The 19,644-nt window shown below is 46.0% G+C and overlaps 1 protein-coding gene across 6 annotated transcripts in view; it reads right to left on the minus strand.

Moving 5' to 3' along the window:
- Nucleotides 1-14,267: 14,267 nt before the first annotated feature.
- Nucleotides 14,268-19,644, minus strand: part of PECAM1 (platelet and endothelial cell adhesion molecule 1) — a 31,617-nt gene continuing 26,240 nt past the window's right edge. For 3 of the 6 annotated variants that reach the window (XM_054516884.1, XM_036394738.1, XM_036394736.1), the window contains one exon: nucleotides 14,268-15,798. In XM_054516884.1, the coding sequence (XP_054372859.1) occupies nucleotides 15,779-15,798 (20 nt within the window). In that variant the 3' untranslated portion in view covers nucleotides 14,268-15,778. Of the gene's footprint in view, nucleotides 15,802-19,644 lie in introns of all 6 variants that reach the window. The other 3 variants (XM_036394739.1, XM_036394737.1, XM_036394735.1) reach the window with 1 other exon arrangement.

Raw genomic sequence — 19,644 nt, forward strand, 5'->3', positions numbered from 1 at the left:
GCCGCCAATCCGGGCCCCGCGGGGGGACGGGCCTGCCCGAGCCGCCGCAGCGCCGGCCCGAGGGGCGGGACGGGGCGGGACGGGGCGGGACGGAGCGGGGCGGGCGGGGGCGGGGACGAGGACAGGGACAGGGGACAGGGGGACAGGGGCAGCCCTGGCAGCCGGAGCGGCCCTGTCCGTCCCTCGGGCGCTGCCGGTGTTCCTGCGGCCGGTGGTGGTGACGCTCGGAACGGCCCCCGGGGTGAGGAGCCGCTCGGGCCCGCGGCCGGCGCGGGTGCGGAGCTGCGGCCGCTCCCGGTTCCAGCCGCTCCCGGGCGTGCCGAGCCTCCCGCGCCCCGTGAGGGCCGCCCCGGTAATCCGCCCGTTCCAGGAACGCGGCGCTCGGTGCGGGTTTGTGGCACGGCTCGGTGCGGGGCATCGCTGGGGGAGCGGCTGCGGCAGGAAGCGTGTGCGCGACCAGGCACAGAGAAAGGAGCTGGTTGGGATCTAAACAGTGCAGAAATGGCCAAAAATTATCGGCTCCCTCACCGAGCAGGCACTTATCCCAGGAAACCTGCCCTGGCAGAGGTCATTTTATTTACCCTTCATATTTCCCAATTTGCAGCAGACAGAGAAAAAAAAATTAATTCTCTGTGTCAAAAGGTTGCTTTCTCAATAATGGTCTTATGCAACAAATTACAGCCTTTCTACTGCTTTTACCCTTTACTTAATTGCTCTTGCCTTTGAAGGCAATTAATGATGACATTACAGCATTACACCGGGTCAGGCTGATGCTGGCCCAGGTTTCTTTAGTCAACCCTTGGGTTAATTTGGCTGTGCCAATTATCTTCTCTTTAATAATTTCAGTTTGAATTAAAACATAAAGAATCCTGCAAGATCTTTCAGACTCTTATTTCATACCAGCTTTTAAATTTATGATACTTTATGAGGTGATGGGACAAAATTTATTTACTAACCAATATTTAGTGAGATGTGTGAGCAGAATTCAAATTATTCCAAACTAGCCATTGTGAAGAGTTAAACATAAATTATTAATTTTCAAACAGTTTCCTATGTTACCTGCAGCTGTAGCTGTGCTGAGGTCAGGGGTGCTGTTGCACAAGGCATTACACACATGGCACATAGAGGGGTTGCAGTCTAGGTCAGAAGTAGATGCAGGTAGCACTCAGACTGCTTCTCTCATTAAATGGCAGCAATAGTTCAGTGCTTGTGGAAGTGAATTATTCACAGGCATCTCTGAGTTCTGTTTTTAAAAGCAGGATTCCTGCATGTAATGGAAAAATCAGAGTTACTGGGAGCAGCCAGCACCTGCCAAAATCTGCTTCAGTGAGGAATGGCCTGAGCTCACCAAATGGATGGTCAGAGCCTTCAAGCTGTTGGATGTCCAAGCAATAAACTCAGCAGTCTGAAGGGTCACAGCTGAAGGAACTGATGGAACCCAGCAAAAGACGGCACTGTGTGAGTGTCACTGCAGAACCTCAATTTAGTCTTAATTTTTTTAATGAAAAAGACAACATTCTATTTGAAATACAGATACACATATTCATCTAAGACATGGTTCTGTTCATGGCTGTCCTTGTATATAGGAGAACTTTGAATCCTTATACAAAGCTCATGTTAATGTTTCCAGAGTCTGGAGATAAGATAATGGTTGTTTCCTTAACAACAGGTTTTCCCTGCAGTACAGAGCCTACAGCTGAAGCTGTGGCTGACAGGTTGGTTTTGGCTGTATTAAACTACAATCAACTCACTGGAATCTCTGAAGCTTTTCCTGCCCTCTCTTTGCATGTAACTTAGGCAACACATGGACTAGAACTCCTGACCTCAAGATAAATATTTGTGCACCTGGAGTTAGGCCCTCAGCAAAGGCTTCTTCCATAGCATGGTACATGCTGAGCAAAGGCTGGAGCAGCCACTGGGAAAAACTGGGCACAAGCTGTGCCTGACCAGGGTACCACACTCTGGGCTTCATGGGAATCCTCTTCTAAAGACAAGTTCCAGTCTGGTGGAAGGGAGGCAAAAGGAAAAATCTCAGAATACTTGAATCACTCAGTGCTGTAAGAGTAAATCCTTTTGTTGGATTATCTACCTTCCACCTATCCTACAAAAAGACAAGAGAATAAAGTAATGCTTATTTATTTTTAATATTTCAGTATCCCATGTATACAGTCATTCTGAGAAGCAGCAGCCTGCAGGCTCCAGAAACAGGTATCTACAGTCAGGAGCTGCTTTTGAAAAGAATTACTTTAATCTTTTGGAATATGTGAAGGAGACATTAAAAACCTTTAAAAGCAGTGCTTGAGCAGGCTGTAAAATAATAGGTGGTAATATTTCTCCCCCAGAACTACTGTGAAGCTCAGTTCATTTCTCTATAATGCCCCCATCAGTATTTCACAGCTCAGGGCAGTTTAATGCCTCTACTTTTGTGAGAAAAGAACATTACATGAGCTTTGGGGTTCCACATGGTTTTCACAAATCCCATTGCTGTCAGATCCTGGGGAAGACCCAAGAGCTGCAGGACAGCCCTGCTTGCAATTCTATGCTGAGAAGCTTTAAGAGGAATGAGGCAGCAGCTGAGCCTGAACGTGTGAGTCTTGGCAAACACAGGGTTGTGTGTGTGAGAGCAGCTGTACTGTTGGTTTGTTTGGTTGTTACCAGTGCAACATCAAACACAACGGAAAGAAGCTTAGCATGGAAAACCCAAACAAGGCTCCAGCCCACCCAGTGTGTACAGAGCTCAGCAAGGACTGGCAATGCTGGGGCTTCCCAGTGCTTCAGCTGGCTCTGACTGAGGGTGTGGAGAGCAGTATGAGCTTCCTGAAAGCCACATTCCTTCCACAGCTCTTGTGGGCCCATCTTCTACTTCTCAAATGAGTGAGAGTGTTCTCAGCACCTCCCAGATTCTTTCTCTGCCAGTGGCTTCCCTGCTGTCTTTGGATCTGAATTGTCTAACTTGCAAATTGCCCATCCTGTCCTCCACGCCATCCCTTCTCCCCACTGATCCCAGCCCCTGGGCCTGGCTCCTTGCTGGCACAAAGGGGCACAGCCTGGACATGCCCTCCCCAGGGAGCCTCCCCATTCAGCTCCCCAAGCCTGCCTCCAAATCTGCTACTCTGTTTCTAAAATCCCCTGGGAACTGCAGAAATTCTGAGCTCTTGTTGCTTCCTGTGCTAAAGCACCTTATTCTGGGGTTTGGGGTTTTTTTATTGCTGCTTCATGTTTAAAGCTGATCACAGAATCATTAAGGTTGGAAAAGACATCCAAGATTATTGAGTCCAACCTTTGATCATCACCTTGTCAGCTAGACCAGAGCATTCATAACTCCTCAATTACAAAAGGAGACAGGTCTCAAATCCAGCTGTGAAATAAAAGGAATATCTCCACCATATCCAAAGGAATGGTGGAGAGAAACAACATTAAAAATTACAGGAATTTAGTGTTTGTTTGCCCTTGTGATCTTCTTATTTCCCTCTTTTTTTCCTTTTTAAAAATTTTAAAAATTTTATTTATTTAAGACATCTAGACTCTCAAGTATCTGTGGAGGAACAGCTCTATGCAGCTGCTCAAGTCCTTGCACTCAGAGAAGACACATTGCCAGAGCCAGAGGAGGTTCCAAATTGCACTCATGTCCAGCACAGCCTCTGGTGCTGCCAGGAGCTCAGGTGGAGTCACAGGACAGGCCAAAGCAGGGCCAGGCAGGTGTGCAGAGCCTGTCAGGGTGTGCTGGTGCTGCCAAGGTGACCCCCAGAGGCAGAGCAGCTCCCAGGGAAGGTGCTTGCAGGGCAGCCTGGATCAGGCGGTTTCAGTGCTGGGAATTTGCACCGGCTTCTCTCAGACCTGCAAAACATTCTGGATGGTTCTCACGTGGGTTTGTCTCTCCCTGACACTGAATGCAGACTGGGGAAATGGCCAGAGCACCCCTGCAGTGATGCCACCCATCACAGGGGAAGGGACAGGTCCCTGGGCCACCCAGAACAGCCACGTGCCTGCTGCCAAAGTCACAGCAAGGTTGTAGGAGCTGGTGTCTGTATTTCAGTGTACCTGGCAAATGCACAAAACTCTAAAAGCCTGAAATCTGATCTGCACATGGTGGAGAAGTCAATACTCCTCCCTCCACCGAGACCTTGGTGAGGGAGGATATTGTGGCTGAGCACTGGAGCGCTCCAGAGTGCAACTGTGGCAAAATCCAAAGCTGGAGGAAGGCTGGGGATACAGAGGCACCAGGGCTGCAGTTTGTCTGTGCAGGTATTGCACCACAGGGCCTTGGCAACAATGTCAGGTGCTACACACCATTTTCTGGTAATCAGGACAAGCAAAGCACAAAATAAACAGTATGTCCTGACCTTTCAGCTGCCAAATCATTCACCTATTTTAAATCTACAAGTAAATTTAGTTCTGACATTACAGAACAGCTGAAGATACATGTTTAAATCAGCCACATACACTGCAAGTTTTCCACATGCACAGGAGCATTAACACCAGGCAGCAGCACCTCCTGCTCCTGCCTGGACAGATGCTGTGGTTCTACACTGATGGGCCTAATTTAAATGGTTAGTTAAGGGAAAGGAGCATTGACTATAGACTAGAAATGAACAGCAGCCTTTAGATCCACAAGTCAAACTAACTGTCAGGAGGTCCATAATGTTTTTTTGGAGGGCAGAAGGAGAACACATGGTCTGCCTGTCTCTGATGGTGATGTTATTGCCCCTTGTTTTCACAGGGAAAGTAAGAGAAATTAATCTGAATTAATAACACCTGTGACTTGAAAGTTACATGAGTGAGTTTTGTTACTCAAAGTGGCCTTCATTTGATTTAGCTTTCTTCATTTTCCAAGTAAAGTACACTAAATCAGATTAATGCCACTTAATTCTGAATATGAATATCTGCATAGGTCTTAATAGAATTTAACTAATCTACTTTAAAATATAATTCAGCTCAGGTTCCCTGAGTGTCCCCTTCAAGGAAAGACTCACATCAATAGACTTAATGGGAATTGTTCCTCGATTGTGCTGGCATGAGATCAAAACATCACTCTCATAAAAACAGCCACATCTTGCTTAGCTGTTTTTGTTCTGAGAGCATTAACACCCAACCCAGAGCTGAATGTATACCCACTGAAATGGAATCAGAAATGGCAGCATGGAGTGAACTCTTAGTTACAAAAGAGTGATAAAACACTGACCTTGGTTTTTCCAGCTGAGATGGAGAACAGGCATAGGTGGTCAGGGTCATTTCCCTGTTCTGAAGGTGTAAACAGTATGCATTGTTTTCATAAGGCTGATATAATTTAGGCTGTTGTGCAGTTGTAATTTCAAACCTGAAAGTTGCTAGAACCTTTATTTACATGAACTTCAGAGGTGTGAGGAACTGCTGTCTCTGTGACAGTAACTTATAACCTTCCACTGAGCATCCTCATGGCCCATATCTACACATCTTCTTTTTCCAGTTGAGCTTTGCTGGGTAGGCTGGGCTTGAACAATGAGAACATGAAGGTGCAGTCACACCCTGGAACAAACAAGAGCCCAGCTTTGAAAGCAAACACAGGATTGGTGTTTTCCCAGGTTAAAGAACTGCCTCTGACAGAGCACTCAGTGCCTGTCCAGTCACACAAAATGACCACAGCCAAGATTCAATCCTTCCCTGCTCTCCCTACAGCCAACCACCAGTGGCAGCTCCATCCTGGCCCATTTCTCCAACAGATCTTGACCCAGCCTCCAAAGCCAAAAGCTCCCAGTGCCTCCTGTCACAACTGAATTCTTGTTCTGGACTTCACATCCTCTTTTAGCACTTTAGGAGGAAGATCTCAGCACACAGATTTATTAAATAACATCCCACTGTGCTAATCATTCAGGTGGCTAAATAAGGAACCTGTGCTCCTTAGGATATCTGTTATAGGCAATGAAAAGGGACAGGTTCCAAACAGGACTCTCAGTGGCAGGACTGGAGAGCAGAGCAGTCTCTTAGCTCAGATATGCTCTTGTGAGGCACTGAGAATATTCTGCTCACCTTCCCTGTCTAATTTTCATGACCTGATGCATAATCCAGTCTCCAAACCTGCCCAGGTGCCCTGACCCTTCTGTCCAGCTCCTGCAGCCATCCCCTATTGCCACTTTCTGCAAACAGCATCACACTGAGCAGGGCAGCATCTGGTTCCATGTGACCTTGGGGTTTTCTCAGAGTGCCATTAAATCTTTCAATAACATTGCTCAGTAATCTATCCAGCAATAATTCCTGAGTCAAAATTTCAAGTGCTGATGGATAATGTAGTATGTTTTCCACAAAAATCCAATGAGATATACTAAGGAATCTGATATGTACATGCAGAGTCTGCCCTGGAATAAAAAGTAAATTAAACACATCTAAGCTTTTAGAACATCCAGATTCCAGACAATATTCAAACCTTCCAGATTTGAGTAAGAATCACCTTCCATGCTGCATTTAGAGACCGAATTAATCTTGATATTCAAAGCCTTCCAAAACCTGCATGTTTCAAAAATAGCAAAATTTATTTCTCTTGAAGTATGGGCTTGTTACAGCTATTTAGGAACCTCTTACTGAAGTCAGATGGATCTTGAACCTCCCCTGGGGATGGTTTAGATGTCAGTGTTCATCCATTAACAGATTGGAAAATGTCCAGGGCAATATTGCAAGAAAAAACACCATGCCCAGGCTTTCTTCCGGTTTCTTCCTCTGTTAAACAAGACTCTCTGAACAGTTCTCTACAAATAAACCCAAGGTTAAATATGATAAAAAGGGCAAGAAATGCAGAGAAATTCCAATGGCTATTAGCAATGCATCCTGCTCGTTGGTCAAAGGGGCATTTCTCTCTTTTGGAAGGGGAGTATGGAACAAAAACACTTGGGCAGTGAGAACCTCATCTTGCCCCAGTTCCATCACTTATTCCTGCTCCTTGTCACTGACAATAAGTGGGCAAAGATCTTACTCTTCATCAGCACAATGCCAACCACACACTGCCTGTGTAACCCCAATTAACAGAGTTAGGCAAAGCTTCCCAGGCCCAAACAGGTTTAATGTTGCCTTTCACTGGATATCCTTTTGCATAAAAAACAACCAAGTTCTCATACACAGGCAGGCAGCTGAAAGAGGAACAGCCATCCTTCGGCAAAAGGGCAGATCTGGAGGGGAAGCTGGCTCATTCAAGGTTTCTGCCAGCTGGAAAATGCAGAGAGATTGGGAGATGCAGAGAGATTGGGAGATGCAGAGAGATTGGGAGATGCAGGGAGGAGGGCAGTGCTTGGGGTGACAGGGAGCCCCCAGCTCCTACAGGAGCAGCCTTCTCTCCAAACCAGCAGAACCAGATGAGCCCTACAAGAATGACCTTGAGAATAAAAAAGTGCTTCTGGATAAGTGCTGGCTAAAATGATTGAAATTGCATGCAGAGAAAGAGAATATTGTCTGATTCCTCTGATTTTAGAGGAAACAGAATTTCGTACTTTCTTTGTTAATAAAAGGGCTGCATCAAAGTACTTGAGTGATCAATTTTCCCTGCTATTAGAAACAATCTACTGGGCATAAAACCTTTTAAGTGCTTTGGTCAAAGATGGGACATAAAAGCTCCATTCATTTCCTCATGGAAAGGCAGCAACTTCATCCCTTTGACTGCAAATGCACAGATCTTGAAAAGCCAGGGAGGCATGAAGGGGACATGTGCTGGGACCATGATGATGCTGACACTCCTCTGCCCTCAGCCTCCTCTTTCAGTGACAGAAGGACAAAGCAGGTGTAAAGCAGCTTTGTGATTTGTGCTTTGTGAAAAGCACCAAGTGATTTTGGACCAGTGAAATTACTCCAGAAGACACAGCAGTGAGGAGCACACAGCCCTCTCCATGTTTGTATGCAATGAAGAAAACACAGATGTGACCTTTGTCAGCAGTCAGTGCACTCATTAGTGTGTCAGAGATAATAACTTATGCATGAAAATCTGACCTACATATGCTACAAAAGAGGCAAAAGCAACAATTTACTAAAGTCTCTATTATACTCTTAATGATTATAAGCTGAAAAACTAGACCCTAATGCAGGAAACTTGTAATTAAAAAGCATCAATTATCATTTTCTCCTTGCAGGGGACATTAGTCAGGTCTGCTTTCCACCATCCCCTTGGGAATACAGATAGACATGTAGGGCTGTGTGATTCATTCTGGAACAATCAGAAAGGAAGCAACCCAGTGGGAAAAGATTAGCTTCAAGAAAAAAAAGGAAAAGGAAATGATAGTTAAAACACCCCTTTCAGTGTTTCTTGTTTGACAAAGCACAGGTGTGTGTCAGGTTGTTTCCAACAGACCAGCCCTTGCCTCCCTCCAGCCATGACTAAACTGGATTTCTGCAGTGCACACAATGTTCTGAGCCTCCAGGGCTGAGCCAGCTGATACCTTCAGTCACGCTGAACATACCATCCTTCTGCAGAGATCAACTGGTCCCCAGCTCCTGGCAGGAATGTGAATCTCTCTTCAGAGGCTGCAAATTTCCCCTCTCTGCTGCCTGAAGGTCCCTGACTCTCGGCCAGGGTGAACAGATCATCTGGAGGCTGTTTCAGACTCAGCATTAACAGGTAGAACCAGTTTTTCAACAGTGCCAGTGTGTGCTGTAAGCCCATTTAGAGTGGTTTTTGCCGCCCTGAGGAAGTGCCAGAAATGTGATCCATCACTTTGTGTGCAAGGACTGCGTTCACCCTGGGCTTTCTGTGCTTGCAGCTCTGCCATGGATCACACTGCAGAATCACAGCTCACCTCCAGCCACCCCTGAGCTTCTGCCTCCTAACAGCCCCTGCAGCTCTCAGCATTCCTAATAAGAATGCTCTTCAAAACTCCTGTTCCTTCAATCAGCATGAAGTTGAAGCAAAAATATTTTTAAAAAATCAGTAATAAAATCAAACCTAAGCTTTGCATTATGGGAGACTGTGAGATTTTCATCATGCTTTAAATAATTTAAAATTATTCAAAAGCAATCTATATCTCCTATTGACAATCTCATGTTAATTTAATAACCTGTATGGCTGTAATTTTCATTAATTGACTTACACTCTGACCATATCTTAATAGACTTGACAATTTTTTCTCCTATTACACTCTCACAGCCAAGGAGGGATGCCAAGTTCACCCCTTGCAGTAATACCATGATTTGGCCCACTTAAGACAAAGCTCTCATCTCTGTCCTATCTTTGACAATTCTCTGTCCCCTCTGCTCCTGGGACAGACCAGCAGCCCTCTTTATCAGGGCCTGAAGCACTTCTCCCCACACAAGGCAGAGTTTCCTAAGCTGGTTGGAGCTTGAGCCACTGCAGAAGGTCCCACAGTGAGACAGGCTGGGAGAGCCCCAGGGAGCTCAGGAGTTTGCCTCAGGTTAATTCCATGAGGACTGCACTCACTCAGGGCTCTGAGCAGCACCAGCTCTCAGGACAGACTCTTCTGCCCTTGTGGTGCTGTCTCATTGATTTGCAAAGTGGAATTGTGTCAGTCACAGTGGAGACTTGGCCCTGCATGTAGTTAAACAAGGAATAAACAACAAGGCAGTGCGCAGGATTTAAAGCCAAGCTCTCCCTCTGAGGAGCTGACAGTGCTCTGTGGGAACAGGTGATTTCAGCAGTCACAGCTCCTCTGCAAGCACCCAGCAGGGCTTGGATTATGCCAGCTGAATAGCAGTGGAATAGGATGTTTTCTCTTGAAGCCCAGGCTGGTGCATCACACAGGCCCCTCAGTGCCTCAGGACTGCACATCCCCACCCAGGAGCAGAAACCTGGCTCAGTGGTGCCATTACCTGCAGCTGGGCTTTTTGTTAACATATTTATTTTCTGCCTCTCCTAGTGGTCACCTGACAATGATAAACACAGGAATGTTTGGGACAAGCCACCTCCACAGTGCTGATTCTGTCACAGCCTGTTCCCCAGAGCAGCACCAACACCATGGAGTGTGGAGCTGTTAAGGTAACGGGACTGAAGGGTTTTTTCTTCCAAACCTTCCACAGTCTGGAGGATTTCTCTTCACCAGCCCTGCTCATTCCCCTCTGTCTTTCCTTTCATCTCCTTCTTATTTTCTTTCTTCACTGTACTGAGCCTTCATGCTGAGATCTTCTTTTATCTCCTGAGTAAAACATTAAGACAAAAAGACAACTACAGAAAAATCAGTAACCAGAGGACAATGAACTGTCACACTGGTCATTTCTGATTTTTGTTCAGTGAAAAAATTGTTACATTTTTTATCATTGCCCCAAAGGATACCCTGATTTCATCTCCCACTCTTACACCCTAAGGATTACATAGAAATATATTGGCAATTATTCATTTCAGAGGCAGAATCCATCTTTACTATGACTAACAGTTTAGTTGTGGAATTTTTTCTCAAACAATACCTGTTGGATCTGAATTCCTCTTAACCATGGGAACGTGGTCCAAGCAGTGTGAGGTCCATTTCTAACAATCAGCATTAGTCCAAATCCAGGCTGATGGGGGCAGAGCCTGAGAGCCTTTGCAGTGACAGCTTTGCCCGTGGCTGCTTTGTGCCCAATCTTTCATTTCAGCTTCATGCTGCTGTTCTATCAGACTTTGCTGTGACTCCTTCCCCAAGGAATTGTGATTTCTTTTGCTATTACATTTAGAATTTAACTACAGTGATTATTTTCTGCAATGGTGAGGATTTTTTTCAGCCTTCCCACTCAGCATGTTTGTGGCTGGTGAAAAAATAAATTACCTATATAAATAAATGCTCACATTTAGCTGAAACCTCCCATGCAAGTGACATTCTCATGACTGCTCAGCTCTCTAATGGGAGCACTTGTGATTTGCAGTAGAACATTTCATAGCATGAAGGCAATAAACCCCACTTTTTGTGATTCCTTAGATATGTCAAATTGCTTATTACCTCCCAAATAACTGCAGAAGTGATGTTTATTCTGCTTTCACCTATTCAGAAAGGCCTCGAAATTCTAAACAACAAAATGTGCTAGCATTTTAAATCTGTACTGATACTGTATTGCGTTCAGTTTAATTGGTGGGGGGGGTTTCCATTTGATACATCTGTTTTACTCAAACTTTGTTACATTTCCTTGTGCCTGCCCCCTCCTGGAACAACATGGGCTGTAGTCAGTTTGGCAGTGTCACCTCTCCAAAAGCTGGGCTCAGTACGGCTCAGTGATGAACTGCAGCACAAAGACCTTGAACCGAACCAAGCTCACAGAGCAGCAGGTGGAACACAGCAGAAAAGTAAATAAATGCTGAGATTTATCAGGAACTGCTCAAAGCAGTGCCCCAGCATTCACAAACAATTCACTACCCTGCGGGACAGGGGAAGAAGCCACGGTGGGGAGGTTTACACTGAATTTAGGCCAGCGTTCCTTAGGTGGGTGGGGAGGCGGGCAGGCGCTGGGGGAGCAGAAATTCCGCGCTTCCATTTCCAGCTCCATGGGAAAGGGCCGGGGCGGGCCCTGCCCCTGCAGCGCCCCCGCAGCCCACCAGGGGGCGCCCCGGCACCGCCGCGGCTCCGGCACCGCCCGGCCCCGCGGAGCGACCGCGGCCTGCGCGGAGCGCGCGTTAGAGCCGCGTTACACCGGGGAACTCACTCCTGTTACACCGGGGAACTCCCGTTACACCCGCGTTACACCGGGGAACTCACTCCTGTTACACCCGCCTTACACCGGGGAACTCACTCCTGTTACACCCGCGTTACACCGGGGAACTCCTATTACACCGGGGAACTCACTCCTGTTACACCCGCGTTACACCGGGGAACTCACTCCTGTTACACCCGCCTTACACCGGGGAACTCACTCCTGTTACACCGGGGAACTCCCGTTACACCCGCGTTACACCGGGGAACTCCTGTTACACCGGGGAACTCCCGTTACACCCGCGTTACACCGGGGAGCTCCTGTTACACCGGGGAACTCACTCCTGTTACACCCGCGTTACACCGAGAACGCCCGGTAATCCCGCGTTACACCGGGGAACTGCCGGTACACCCGCGTTACACCAGCAACGCCCGGTAAACCCGCGTTACACCGGGGAACTCCTCTTACACCTGCGTTACATCAGGGAACTGCCGTTAGACCCACGTTACACTGGGGAACTCCTGTTACACCGGGGAACTCCTCTTACACCCGCGTTACACCAGGGAACTCCTGTTACACCAGGGAACTCCTGTTACACCCGCGTTACACCGGGAACGCCCGGTAAACCCGCGTTACACCGGGGAACTCCTCTTACACCCGCGTTACACCGGGGAACTCCCGTTACACCGGGGAACTTCCGCTACACCCGCGTTACACCGGGGAACTCGCGTTATACAAGGAAACTGGCGTTACCCAGGTAAGCTCCTGTTACACTGGGAACTAGCGTTAAACTCCCGTTACACCGGGAAACTCTCGGTGCCGCTTGACTGCGAATGGAAAAGGAGAGTAACCGTGGAGAGCAGGAGGGGCCTCGGTTCAGGCATTTCTGTGTGGTACCTCGAGAGCCTCTGCTCGGCAATGGGAAAATGATCCGGGGTGGGTGAGGCTCCTCCTGAACAGGCCGGGTGCAAGCAGATGTGGGAGAACTGCCCGGACAGGGAATGGCACCAGGGACCCGGGTTGTGCTATCCCAATGGAACTGCCCGGACAGGGAATGGCACCAGGGACCCGGGTTGTGCCATCCCAATGGAACTGCCCAGACAGGGAATGGCACCAGGGACCCGGGTTGTGCCATCCCAATGGAACTGCCCAGACAAGGAAGGGCACCAGGGACCCGGGTTGTGCCATCCTCAGGGAACTGCCCGGACAGGGAATAGCACCAGGGACCCGGGTTGTGCCATCCCAATGGAACTGCCCGGACAAGGAATGGCACCAGGGACCCGGGTTGTGCCATTCTAAGGAAAGTGCCCTGACAAGGAATGGCACCAGGGACCCGGGTTGTGCCATCCCAATGGAACTGCTCGGACAGGGAATGGCACCAGGGACCCGGTTTGTGCCATCCTCAGGGAACTGCCCGGACAGGGAATGGCACCAGGGACCCGGGTTGTGCCATTCTAAGGAAAGTGCCCTGACAAGGAATGGCACAAGGGACCCGGTTTGTGCCATCCCAATGGAACTGCCCGGACAGGGAATAGCACCAGGGACCCAGGTTGTGCTATCCCAATGGAAATGCTTGGACAGGGAAGGGCACCAGGGACCCGGTTTGTGCCATTCTAAGGAAAGTGCCCTGACAAGGAATGGCACCAGGGACCCAGTTTGTGCCATCCCAATGGAACTGCTTGGACAGGGAAGGGCACCAGGAACTCGGGTTGTGCCATCCTGATGGAAATGCCTGGACAAGGAATGGCACAAGGGACCCGGTTTGTGCCGTTCTAAGGAAAGTGCCCTGACAAGGAATGGCACAAGGGACCAGGTTTGTGCCATCCTCAGGGAACTGCTCGGACAGGGAAGGGCACAAGGGACCTGGGCGTGTGCCACCCCTTACTCTGCTCAAAAAGTGAATATTTACCAACACACCTCATTTTCTGTTTGCTGAGCTCAACTTGGTGACAATGCAGAAATCTCCTTTTTGTTGTTGTTTTCAGTAATGTATTTTGAGCTCTAATGTGAGTTTTGATTTGTTTGTAACAGATTCAATACTTATTTCCCAAATATTTCCAATGGAATCATGAGGCCTGTTTGGCACATGCTCATTTCAGGACTCCTTGTGTAGTTGTTTACTCATGGGCCCACTTACCTTCTCTTCACTGGCGACATCTGCTGATTATTGTCCCATGCTCTGAAATATTTTTGTTATCTGCAAGACAAAACAGAGGAGCTCAAAACAGTGCACAGCACTCTGAGAAATGGACAGTTCACACGTTTCAGTAGGGCAAACAACTTGTACTAGATAACTAAATCCAAAACAATCTAGGATTATTCCAGACAAGAGACAAGCTGAAAGAGAGCAACAAATTCTTCTACTGCTGCTCCATCATGCCCAGATGATCTTCTGAAGCTTTCCAAACCCCACGGTTTTCCCAAGCTTTGCCAAAGGCCAGGAAGAATTTGTGGAGGAACTTTTACCTTTGTTATTTAGTAAAAGACTTATGTGAATGCAAGCACTCCCCCACTCAGTTCTTAAAGCAATTTAGTGCATTTACCTGCTGTTAAACGGGTTCCTGACTCCAGATCCAAGAGCCTGGAATCTGTGCAGAGAGGGCATTTTTCAAATTCCAATCCATACAATGGATCTGTGGCTCATCACAAATAAAAAACTTCACAGGCATTTATTGCAACATGAATGCGCAAGATCCAGTGCAAAGGTCAGTTCAGAGTTTTCTTTATTAAAATACCTTTTCACATTTCTTACACTAATGCATTTGCATGGACACTCATGGGATGCTGAAAGAACATTTGTCAACAGAAGAGAGCTATGAAGTCAGTCAGTTGTGACAGGCTCATGATACAAACAACATTTGCACAGGGAACAATAAATTAGAGATATTAACCAGTAACTGGAGCTTGAAATTTTAAACATTTGGAATGGAGGATATAAACCCCTTTTGTGTTTCTTGCACCTTTGATGCAGTGCTTAAAGCAGTAATTATGTATCTATATACAAACCCATGGCCTCTTTCTTACTATTTTCTAATTAAAATTAGAACCTTCTTACCTGTGGCCCAGATGTTGTAGGAATTTAATTTGCAGTAAGAAAAAGAGAGCAACTGCAATGTCAAAGGCCATCTGGTTAAGAGGTTGGGGGACAGTATTTTTTCTCTTTTGCTTTGTGTTCTTTTTTTAAATTAATGCAGCTGAGATAAACATGGGCTGCAGGATTACATCTGTGTCCAAACTAGATCTGTGTTAGTGGTTTATCATGCTATAGAGAAAAAGGATTGGTATGGAATGGACACAAGTACAACTTCAGATCTCTCATAAAATCAGAGGAATTAGGATTGTACATAACAGGATTTTCAGGTACAAACTCACTGACCTGGGTGTTTTATATCCACTCAACGAAAACTTATCATAGAATCATCCAAAATAACTGTGATGGACAATCATTTCTTGAAGAACCATCACATCAAATAAACCAACAAGCATCAGAACTTTTAAAGGGGAAAAGCAATTTAGCGAAGAATAAAGGCTGTTTGTGCCTCTGACAGAAGCACTTGGCCAAGTCTGAATCTCTGAACAGTTATTCAAGTTTTTAGGGAGCGCAGAGCTCACTGCTCCCTCAGGCCCTCCCTGCAGTGTCACGTCCCTGTGGGTTATAACTGAGCTGGCTCCAAGCCTGGTAGCAGTCCAGCTGCTGCAGCACAGGGAGCTCAGCACCAGCTGCAAGGCCATGTCAAGGTACACCCATGGCTGGCCAGGCTGTGCTGAGCTCTGTTCTGCCACAGTGGTGGCACTCATAACCAACCTAGCAAGTTTAAAGCAAGCCTAGATATTTCTATGTCCTACTGGCATCACAGTAGTTGCTGCACTGTAGAAATGTACTTCCTCAGCTGTAGCTCCCCCTTTGTTTCCTTAGAGCATGATGAATTGGAGGCAAAAAAGGCAAAATTGCATTAGCAGGAGAAATTACAGATGAGAACCTGGGTCAGTGGTTTCTAGAGCCACTTTCCTATGAGAATTTTTATTTGTAATTTTTTTTCCATTAAATGCTTTAGGAACATCTCTATTGTTCCTCCTAAGGAAATAAACTTTGAAAAGATGAGTCTGGCAAACTCATAAATAACTGCTGCAAAGCCTTTGGAACACTTGCAACACCTTCCATCTTGTGTTGTTTTCTTCTCCCAGCTGATCTTTGAGGTGACTGTACTAGGTAGCATCAGGATGCCCATATATTCTCTGCTGGCAAAAAGAGCAAAAGAGAAAAAAACAAGGGGTGAGTGTAGCTGTGCCCCTACCCTCTGTCCTGTCACATATTCCTCAGAACCCTCCACAGTGAGCTAATAAAACCTCACTGCTCTCTGGGGAGACATTGGCATTATCTTCATCAGAGAAAAAGAAATAAGACAGTGGGAGATTTAGAGTAAAAATTACAAGCTAGACCTCAAAACTGTTAATCACCAACATCTGTAATGGGTGCTTACTGATAAAAGTTGGATTTTTAAGGGAACTGCTGGCACTAAACACACCTGGAGGTCAGATCCCTTATTTTCTAGGAGCCACAGTCAGACCCCAATGCCAGTCCCAGGAGAATGGAAACCTTTCCCTAAGGGCTGGTGTCTCACAGGGAGCAATGCAGCACCTGAATTCTGGACACTGTGTTCCTGCAAGAGCTGTGCCAGGGGAGATCTCCAGGGCAAAGCCTGGCACTGGCAGGCACAGAGGGCAGACAGAGCAGACCTCGACTCCAGCCAGTGTGAAAAGGCACAGAGAGAGCCCAAACTTCATTGTTTTTATATTATGTGACAGAAATCATTCTGTCCACTGGGGATTCACAGCTGTCAAGTCTTTCCTGGCGTTGGTTGCCAAAGTCTCCCTCCAACAAGTTTCTGCTCAGGGTAGGTGGTGGCCTCTAACCTCAGCTCTGTCTGTCAGCACCGAGGCGCCTCGTTCCTTTTGTGGACTTACCCCCAAAGGATTTGCCCCATGAGTCAGAGGAATTCCTGGTTTATAATTCAGTGTTTATTTCAGAGTATCACCTTGTTTTTCATATCCTGACTGCCTGAAATCCCCTCCCCAATTTTAACTGGACACATCCTTCATCTTCCTTTCCTGTCTGAAACTATTGTGCCACATTACTGTGCACAGTTAAACACAGGCCAGGTCCCCCTTTGGAGCTGGCAATGGGAATTCCTTTAACACTGAGAAAATACTTTTGGGATCACTTGAGTAAGATGAGAAAGTAGCTGAATAACACCCAGAAATTCCTGCAGAGAGATGAAAATTGCACAGGTTTCTGTCTCAGAGGGCACATGCTGAGCTTGGACAAATAGGCACTAAAAGTACACAATGTCCTCATGTACTGCCAGTCCTCCTGAACCCCTAGGACAGAACCCAACAAACAAATACACAAACACATCTAGCAGGGAGCAGGAGAGGAGGAGATGTGAAGTCAGAATGTACTGCTGAGGTAAATTTGACACAATACCAATTAGTGTTTGGCGAAGTGGCTATCTCATTGTCAAGATATTTCCTTCAATATGTTTTCAGAAACTGGGACCATTAAATAACTTAGAAAGATTGCCAGCTCTGATTTCAGGAAGGAAACCTCCTCCCAGTTCCTCTCTAAGTAATTCATTTCTTTTGCAAATACTTCCTATGGATTGCATTTAAGATACAAATTTCTGAAACAGAGGAGATGGAGGGAAGCAACCCCTGGCATAAAACTTCAGGTTCCTTTCGAAATGACCTAAAAATCCAAGACACTCAGGTTCAAGGTATTCTGGACTGCAAATCAGTCACAACCTGTACTGCAACTGAACCTTTATATAGTTCAAGAAATTCAAACTTTGACTAATTATTTTTCTAATGCATCACCTTTATTGACATAATATAAACACTTTCAATGCACCTGTGTCAGTAACAGTGTTTACTAAAAGCCTGAACTCAATTTTGTGATTGTCTCTCAGTGAAGAAGAAGCAAAATTCCTAAATTTCCCTGCTGGATTATATTTATTCTGACAGAAACTAGGTAGGGGCAAATGCACAACAGCAGGACTAGCAACCATTAAAATGATTTGCTACATCTTCCTTCTCCACAGAGCAGTTTTCTGTTCTGCCTGTGACATCTGGAAGAGCAATGCAGAACTGAATGCTAACAGACTTTATCTGAGCAGTGGAATACACATTATTGGAATTTAGGGAGTTAAAAGGACATTGGGATCTGATGAGTCTCCACCACCATTAATGAAATAAAAAGGCTGCACATCCTCCCTGAAAACAGAGCTCTTAGCAAAGTACTCCTCTGTGCTGAGCTCCTTTGTCTCACACTTCTGGAACATCTATTACTTCCTAAAAAAGAGTCGAATTCTACAAGGTTTCTGAAGGCCACCCCAGCTGAGTGATCCTTGTGGCATTCCCTGGGATTCAGGTGCCAGCAGAGCAGCCCAGATCCTGAAGGCCCCTTCCACTCACAAATAAGGGAGCAGCAGATCAAATGCAACTTCACCTCTGAGCCAAACCCTTCATTTGGCTATCAAGAAGCAGAACAGCTGGGGAGGAAGTTTAAGCCACTTGATCACTTTATAAGGAGCATTTTCCTTTTCATGAGTAGGATCAACAACTCCTCATTTGGACCAAACCTCAGAGATACATCATAGTTAAGCATGTGTGAAAATGAGCTACTGAAAAAAAAACAGTTGCAAGAAAATGATGTTAAAAAGCCCCTTAGCAGCTCCCTGCCTCTTCTGTGTTCATCTGTGTGGCCTGTAAAGTGTTGAGAGAGACAAGTAGAGGGAATGGAAAATCTATGAAGAAGTTTTCAGTCACTTTAGAGAAGGAGGTGCTGCTTTTGTCACAGGCTCTTTGGGAACAGAAGTGGGAATTTAAGAAGCAGAAGACAAGGCTCTGTTCTTTTGCTGTGTCCTTTAAAGCGCTAATAAGGAAAAAAAGGAATAGTTTCTATGTTAATACATGAACTGTACAGCTAAGGAGGGACAATGTCTCAGACATTAACTGAATAAGGCAGCTTCTAGGAAAACTTAAGCAAGATGTGCAAGTGTTATAAAACTGACTTTGCTCTGGGGTGTTTCTGAAAGTGAGATTAGTTTTACAGAATAAGTACTTTTATTACCCTTCTACTGCTAACACGAGAGTAATAAAAGAAGCACAAAGAAAACACTGCCCTCAGCTGACACTTTTCTTCCTTCAATCTGACATTACTTCATGGATTGCCTGGCTCAGCAAGCTTTAATAGCCCAATTAATTATGAAAGTGATTCACACAGGGTGGTCAGTTTATTTGCACTGACTTTTTCTTATACTTCCATATTTTACTCACTTTTGGCCACAGGAAAACAAAAAACCATCTTTGTGTCCATTAGAAATTATGTAGGCTGTGGGAAAAAAGAAGACAAAACCTACTCCTCCCTGAGCTTATACTTCATGTCTATCACAGCCACCCTTGACCATTTTTTCTTTTGTGTTGGACAGAGACAAACTTTCTTCTGCATGACTCTCCAAGGAATGCCTGGTATAACCCAGGGGAGGGTTCAGCTCAACATATTTTTAGAAAACTGAGAGCAAAGAATAAAAACAGACCTTTTAACTAAGAGAGACAATGACACTATAAACCCTCCTGGCCTGTGTTAATATGAGTCTGTTTATTGTAACACAATCTGTGACCTTCAGTGCACTGCCAGTGTCTGTAAATAATACAATGGGCTGCCTGTGTGTCCCATGGGGAGGGCAGTGCTGATGGAGCCTTTCAAAACTCAAATGGATGCCATGAGCTGACGTAGACTGGGCTATTGTGATTCTTATTTATGAGTCTCTCCTTTTTTTCTTTTTAAGTACAAGCTCCAAAGTCACAAAGTGGGTGACAAAAACCAACTGTCTGCTTAGTCTGAGTTGGATTTGATAGCATATCTAACATTCATAAAAGTACTCCTGAAATGTGAGTACCCTGCCTCTCAGATCTCCTGAGGGCAGAGGAACAGCTCATTCAACAGATTTCTTCTATTTTAAAAAACTCCATATTTTGTCACCGGCTTCTTAGCACTATGAAGCTGTTCACCACCCACAGAAC

The sequence above is a fragment of the Molothrus ater genome, chromosome 19 (genome assembly GCF_012460135.2).
Source record: "Molothrus ater isolate BHLD 08-10-18 breed brown headed cowbird chromosome 19, BPBGC_Mater_1.1, whole genome shotgun sequence".
In the NCBI taxonomy this organism is placed as follows: Eukaryota; Metazoa; Chordata; class Aves; order Passeriformes; family Icteridae; genus Molothrus; species Molothrus ater.